Source organism: Pistacia vera, unplaced genomic scaffold (genome assembly GCF_008641045.1).
Source record: "Pistacia vera cultivar Batoury unplaced genomic scaffold, PisVer_v2 Contig575, whole genome shotgun sequence".
NCBI classification, from domain to species: Eukaryota; Viridiplantae; Streptophyta; class Magnoliopsida; order Sapindales; family Anacardiaceae; genus Pistacia; species Pistacia vera.
Genome location: NW_022196418.1, coordinates 630932 through 638993, shown reverse-complemented (window position 1 = coordinate 638993; position 8062 = coordinate 630932). Strand labels below are relative to the sequence as shown.

The window sequence follows — 8062 nt, the reverse complement described above, 5'->3', positions numbered from 1 at the left end:
CAAAAGTCTTTCCACAAAAAGCATTTACAACATATGGAATTCTTTCATGATTGTTTTCCTGGGTTTTCAATAACTGGGAACATGACAATCCAACCAATTTCTGGCATACTAAATCAAACATTATAAAAGCCGCTTCAATAGTGCCATCTGTAACTGCAATATCAACTTTATACCTGTTATAACAAACAATATTCATTCATAAATATCAAATGTTAACGTTATAATGCATTGTCTTACAACAATTATTTAATTTTCAATAAAAAACTGATTCACCTCATTTGTGGAAATTTTATCTCCTAGTTGCATTTAACACAGTAGAAATTGCTATTGTTCATATCAGGAATTTTCTTCTTACAAACACTGCAAGATAAATAACACCAACCAAATCTGCCATTGACTCCAATTATTTTTGCCTTTATTGTATATTTTGTAATCCGATCCCAGTTATACCACATGAGGCTGGTAAGATATTTCAAAGATACTCTATTTTGAAACATCTCCTCCTCAACCGATATCTCATTTAGCTTTCTCTTTTGTAATTGAACAACTGGAATATTTTCATTACTGCAAATCATACAGCAAATGAGACATAAATTGTATAATTATTTATTAAAATATTTGAAGAAAAGGCTGCTAAAACACGTACTTTCTCTACAAAAGATAGACCTCGTCAATTTCCAGATTGATATAGATTCTTGATCCCGAAGTACTATTAAGATATATCTTACTTGTACATTTAAAATCACGAATTATTGAACCATAAATTTCTATCCAATATCAAAAGCCTAAAATACCTTGAAACTCTTTAACGTTTGTTGATGTGATAACTATGACAACTGATTTGTCATCTCCCATTAGCAAGCTCTCATCAATTTTTTTTCGAAATTTCTTCCTATAATGAAACTCTAAATGTCTCCCTGAAAATAACATCGATGTANATTATTAGATGAATAAAATAATAATGGCCTAATACCCGGTTAGTGATTTTCTTCAGAAATCAAAGAAACTAATTATTTAATTGTGAAAGGGTATATTGGTAATATACTCTAATTAGGGAAACTAGGGTGTGCCTATAAAAGGCACTTTTCCCTAAATTTCCCTAATATTTCATGCATTGCCAACCGAGAGAAAGAGTTGAGAGAATTTTTCTCTCTTGAATTTTCTTACTCCCTTCTTCTTTAAACATCACAAATCAAACTAGTAAAGTGATTGTGTGTTGATTCTTGCCTTTGTGTAGACATCGTGGGTTCACTTTTATCCTTGAAGTGTGAGCGTTTTTCAACTTTCAACAATCAAGCGGTGGAGTCATCAACGTGGGTAAGAATCTAAAACCTTAAATGGGTTCTTATGTTCTATAACATGTAAACAATGTATTTCTCATATAGGGATCTTGGGACTTTAGGTTTTAATCGGTAAATTTTTGTTTTCCACCGCCTATATCTTTAATTAAATCCTAACATACTGTGCAATCCAATCCTTTCATCATACATTATCTCTTCAAGGCTGAGGTAAGTGTCATCCTTAGGTTGTGCTCTTGATGTAGTTGGTGTTTGGTTATCGAACTAACGACCGAAATAAAATCGGATTTGAGCGACAACTCAATTACAATGTGGTCATAGATTTTATGGTCGCTACCATATAACCGAACTGTGCAGTGAGATAAATTCTCTCATAACCAAGACTGATAAATCCTTTGTTGATTCACCATAGCTATGATATAATTCATGATGTAGCCAATCACCACCGTACTGATAACCTCTATATAATCATAAAACATTACAATCTTAACTTAGGATACTAATAAATAAGAATAAACTCCACATTGTAATAAGTTACAATTTTTCTAATTCCCGTCTTAAGAAAGTTGCTTCCACATAATAATAATTATTTGTATATAAAAAAAAATGTTACACTACATTAAAGGTTTAAGATGAAATAAAATATTTATCTAAAGTTATTTGAGATAATGATTTATGCTTAAGAGTTATTACTACATCTACAGGCACAAAATAATTCCCTAGCATAAATACCTTCTTGTTGAAGTCTAAATATTTATACCTTTTTAAGCATGTTTAGAGCTTCTTGGGACGAAACTTCCTGTATTTCCTACTGTCATCCTCAAGATTATTTTCTTTTTATCTAATTGCAGCAATGACTACTAAAATAATGAATTGAAATCCCAATACATACTACTAAAACGTGAATTACAAAATAACAAAGTCAAAACAATAATTTTTTTAACTACATCTCTATTAAGTTATAATCTCTTCATAGTAATAAAATTAGTTTGTCCTACTATTACGATTATACAAAGGTTTTACTTAAGATTCCGGTAATTTTCCAAAACCAATAGTAAATTAGTAATTATTGTTGGTTAAATAAATGGTAATCTGATTACCTCCATTTTCTTAGGTATTTTAAGATTATTTGGTAATGTTAATATTATTACAATTTTACCCCTTATTAATAAAATTTTTGAATAATAATGTCCTTATTTAGAAATTAATTTACATGAATCTGTCATTACAATTTTACCTTTAATTAATTAAGTTTTTGGACAGTAATGCCCTTATATTTAAAACAAATTGCAAACCACCCAAGACCACCACCACCTGCTAGCAACCCCCGTAAGCCACCGCCGACCAACATGACCGGAATAGCGCACACACGACTGGATCTAGTCAGTCATGCATCAATTTGGCCATATCCAGCTATATCCACCATGGATCTGACCAGAAATGGCCAAATCTACTGCTAGAGATTTGGTCGTTGACAACTAGATTCTGGTCAAGATCTAGCTGTTAACAACGGCCAGAACTATCTGGTCATTGTAGATCTAAATCTATTCGAAAACGACCATATCGGTGCACGACCGACCAATGCGTCGTTTTGGTAACTACCGATTGTCGTCCGATAGTGGTGACCGACGATTGGTTGTCCTCTTGGGTAGTTAGAATGCTTTAATTAATTTTTAAACTTTTATGGTGATGATGTTTAGCTAAATTAATAAATGTAGGGTGTTAAAAAAAATAATTTAAAATAATAATAATATTAAAATGGAAAGACAGTTTAATAATTCATATAACATACTTACCAATTTATTCTTCCTAACTAGAGCCGACAGTGGACCGTGTCAGCCTATAGCACGACAAGGCACAACACAAAAAAAGCACGGCACAGTATGGCCCACGATCATGCAATCGTGTCGTGGGCCTTATAAAAGGCACGTGGGCCGACATGACATAAAAAAAAAAAAAAAAAAAAGCCTAATTCTAGAATTTAGAAATTAATAAAAATGAAGATATATAATCATTCTTAATCCTAATTTCTAAATTTGTATTTATAATTTATAATCATAAGTATAAAAAGTATTGAAATTCAATTAATATTTCATAGTGATTATATATATTTTTTAAATAATAAAATATAAAATGTCACAAAATATAACATATAATATATTTTTATAATAATTATTAATAATAAATCAAAATTATAAATATTAAAAAAAAAAATTGTAAACCGACCCACAAAGCATGCAGGCCGACCCACGACATAGCACAATATATAATAGGTCATGCCGTGAGCCTTCAGATTTAGTACTTCGAAAGCCCAATACAACGCGACAAGACACGAATTTCTACTAGCCTTAGCACGACATAACCCATGACACAACAGACCTTAAATTTTTAAGCAAAGCACAATCCACTGTCAGACTTTACTCCCAACTATATATATAAATATAACATATCCACCAATTTATTCCAATCTAACCAAACACATTTTCCAAAATATTGATATTTCTTGAATCAAACGCACTCTTTAAGTCATTTTTGAATAAAGTTGAATGCTATAAATGTTTATGCCATTCCATATCTTGCAACCCAAGAGTCTAGCCTACCCCAATCCCAAACCCCATTAAAAACCTTTCAGATTTTGAAACATCAAGAAAATGTATACACATCTTAAAGTCCAATTCAAGAATACATATAAGCCACAAGCAGTAATCATATGAATCTTTTATCCAAGCACCATTGATCTTTAAAAATAACGTTTTAATAACAGTATCAAGGTTCAATAATGGCTTTCCAATAAAAAATTATTAACTGTAGATTCTCAACTACGTCCGGATTACAGCTACATCAGCATCAAAATATCATAAGAGTTCATAGCTGAATAAACATCAAATGGCAAAGCAAAAGGGTAGCATTTATGCACCCAACACCGAGCCTGAGTTCTTCCTGCATTCGGCAAGCATATCCATGTAGAACTGACACTTGCTGATGTCGTTTCCAAAGTTGTTGATGCACTACAAAAAACCAAAGGGATACTAGTTAGAATACTTTAATGACCCAAATCATATATATATATATATATCAAAAGATTATTCCGGAAGCATTGCAAGTAAATCTAATAAAAACCAATATAAACATAACTTTGCAAGTAAATTATAGAAATTTAAAAAGTAAAACTTAGACAGTACCTCAAATAAGAAAACAAAGAACTATCACACTGATTTAAAAATCAACTTATTGACTGTACCAACAAGAACAAACAAACTCAAAAATTGGTTTCAATTCTTCTAGCCAAAGAAAATGATTTATCTCCTGTAAGTTCTATGCTTTCAAAACCCGTGCAGCAAACTTCAATACATTGGTTTAACTAGAAGCAAAGTAATTCTTTTGCTTCCAACTTATCCACTAAGTTCTTCTAGGAAACAGACTTAAACAGTTGAACAGTCTGCATATCAAAACACGTCTAATAATAAATAGCGGAATGAAGAAAATATACATACATCTTGGAATGCCTTGGAGTGAATAACGCAGGCATCAGGGCTGGCAAGGCTGTTTGTAGTTGGAGCTGGAGCAGCAGCAGCAGCAGCAGCCTCAGAGACCACAGTTTCATGTTGGATGGTTCGAGGACCCATGACAGCATCCACAGCCCTGTGTGCCACTGCACTTCCAGTACCAAAAGCCATGCCTAAAACACAGAGGACAAAAGTTCAGAATTGCTGACTCAAATCAGAATTTAACATGCCATAGAAACCTTTTTATAAAATTGTATATGTAATAAATCTGACAAAACTGATAATCTTAACATACCCTGAGCTATGGTTGAGCCAATGCCTCCAAGCAGCGATCCACCACCACCACTTTGAGCTGGAGCTGGAGGAGGGGCACGTTGAACTGCATAAAACAAGAAATATCAGACATTAAAACCAAGTGCATATCCAATTTTAAAATATGGTAAGAAAAAACACATTGAAAAAGTACATTTATTTACAAACATAACTACAAAAAATATGTTGTGTGTTTATTTGAAATATACAAAAAAAGCACCTGGTGTAGGGGTGCGCTACGTCGGGGAGCAGGGCGGGGTGCAGATCTTCCTACAGAAGAAAGTAAATCACCATTAGAATCAAAAAGAATATCCGTCACAGCATAGACACAGACAACTTTGAGCAGTCTCTCACAAGAACATTAGACCCAGCTTTTTATAGTTTAACAAACAGGGTTTAATATACATACCAATAACCTAAACCAGAAAAATTTACAGCCACAGTATCACATCTTGGACCAGTTACCTCAATATCAATGCAGAATATCAAACCAAAAAATATCTCAAATAACACACCCAAATACTTCTATACTAACCTACAAATATACTCTAGACATTAACCATACGACAAAGCTTGACAATATAAACGCTTACCCCTATCGTTTTGCAAGCATAAACATCCCAACACAAACAAATATCTAAACAATAAAAATAACAAAATTTTCTATCCTAAACCTGCAGCAACAAAGTTATTCATTCAAAACCCTAAGAGCTATAAACTTCGGTGGCAGCCAAGGGAGTTAGCCATACCCAGGGGTCTTGTGTTCGAGTTCGACAATTACTGGGTTTACCCCCAAAAATAAAACTATAGACTTTGTCATTGAAAACCCTAAAACCATCAAACTTTGCAATTTTAAACCCTAAAAGCAGCAAACTTATCATTCTGAACTAAAAGCAACTCACTTTATCATTCTAACACAAACTAATAGACTTAATTCACTTTTTTCTTTCAAAAAAATAAAAATAAAAAAAAAACCCCAAAACATTTTCATGATTATTTCGCAGCAAACAAAAATACCAAATAAAATGAATATAAATGAACATAAAATCAAAATAGATCTGAACGGCCACTTACCTCCGGAGCTTCGGCGAGGCATGTTGTTTATAGCGTCGGCTGAACAACGAAAGAGAAATTCTAGAGAAAATGTTTGAGTGTTTGATATTCAGGACTCGTAGATACCTGAAGATCGTTTATATAATCCTGTCGATAATCCGGTGTGGTCAGGACCACTGGTACTATGACGTGTCAATATCACGTTAGTCTGTTTTGCTGAAGCGTGTGTTTTGAGAGATGATGTTTAATGCGTAAGGACATGTGCGTCTGACGGCGTTGTATCGTTACTCGACTTACAGCGCTTTTTTCTATTTAATTTAATTTTGAAAAAAAAAATGATGGATATTCCTTCAGAATTTAGAACTCATGACTAATCTACTGCAAAATACTAATGGAATAGTTTAATAAAATATTATTATTAAATTATATTGCATATGTTAATTCTAATTGGTAATAAATTATATGAAATTTAGAGAAAATGACAATTGTTAAATGAACAAGAAATATTGATACGTATCTACTTAATAAGTACATAAAAACTTTTTTTAACGAAAATCTAAATAAGTTTGAATTAAATTAAAATCCTATTGTTAAATTTAATATATTTAATCATGTATATTGTTTTATAAAATGGGTCTATTTGAACCTACAAATGAATTATTTTTTTGAATGAACTAAGAGAATTTTTTTATTTTAATAATCCTTTTAGCACCCTATTATGTAATAATGATGGCACACCCGGCGTTGCGTGGGTTTATTTATATATATTTTATTTTATTATCGAATTTTTTATTTTAAGAAATTAAACGACTATTGTTCACAAAAAAATAAGTCAAATAGATTATAATAGAACATTTTATTATTGTTTTTTTTTTTTTAAATTAGGTTTTTATGTTTAAAGATTGTGAGAATCGTTATATGATTGTCATTTAGGATGTCGTTAATTGGTCCCCATTTGCTATTATTGGTGTTGATAAAATAGAGATGATCACATGCATTTAATTAATGTATGCAGTACAGATCTTTCACATTCCTCTTTTAATTTGATAAAATGCAAGTGATGGAAGATAAAATGGTAGTTTTAATTCAGCAGGAATTGAAATATGAATTCAATACATAGAAGTTGAAAGTCCCGCAACTTATGAAAGAGTGTTTGACACAAATAAATTAATTAATGAAGAACAAATAATATTGGAACATTTGTGGTGGAATTATTCCCTTTTCAAAGCAAAAGAAGAGTTGCAACACTTTTCTTACAACAATCTGGTACATAATAATGTAATAGAATGATAATTTGCCCTCTTAAAATTAGTAGTTCCTGCATGGAATATAATCATTGCTTGAGCAACAGTTAATCTTCACCATTTTAAAAGGTGCCAACACCATGAAATGAGAAAAATAAAATAAAATAAAACTTGTCTCCTTCATCATTCAACCCAAACTCTATTCGCCACAAAACACAAACTATTACTGGCTACAGAGTCCACAACAAAAACATGTAAACCTATCTAAATGTAAGTTTGTAACTTTTTGTAATAAATTGCTATTGAAAACATTTGCAATAAACATTGTTATAGACACAGAAAAAAAAAACAAATGGACAATATCTATATATATATAATATAATATATATATATATATATATATAATATAATATATATATATATATATATATTATATATATAATTTAAATGGTTCATACTGTGTCTACGCCAAAATGAAGTGTTCATTAAATTATTCTAAATGTCACCCCCATCAATGTCACCGTGACCATCACTGCAAAGGTTGGCTGTATAATAAAGGAATAAACTGAATCAATTTACGTTCAGAAATAAATCAGTAATAATATGAAATTTCATAAACAAACAATGGTTTGAAGTAGCCTGTGAGTGG

At 31.4% G+C, this 8062-nt stretch overlaps 1 protein-coding gene across 1 annotated transcript; it reads right to left on the bottom strand.

Moving 5' to 3' along the window:
- Positions 1-4001: 4001 nt before the first annotated feature.
- On the bottom strand, positions 4002-6243 carry LOC116109219 (uncharacterized protein C6C3.02c-like). Its single transcript, XM_031395447.1, is given in 6 exon segments — positions 4002-4306; positions 4793-4977; positions 5100-5183; positions 5337-5344; positions 5347-5386; positions 6191-6243. Coding segments are annotated over 6 exon segments (438 nt in total). The 5' UTR covers positions 6213-6243; the 3' UTR covers positions 4002-4207.
- Positions 6244-8062: the final 1819 nt, after the last annotated feature.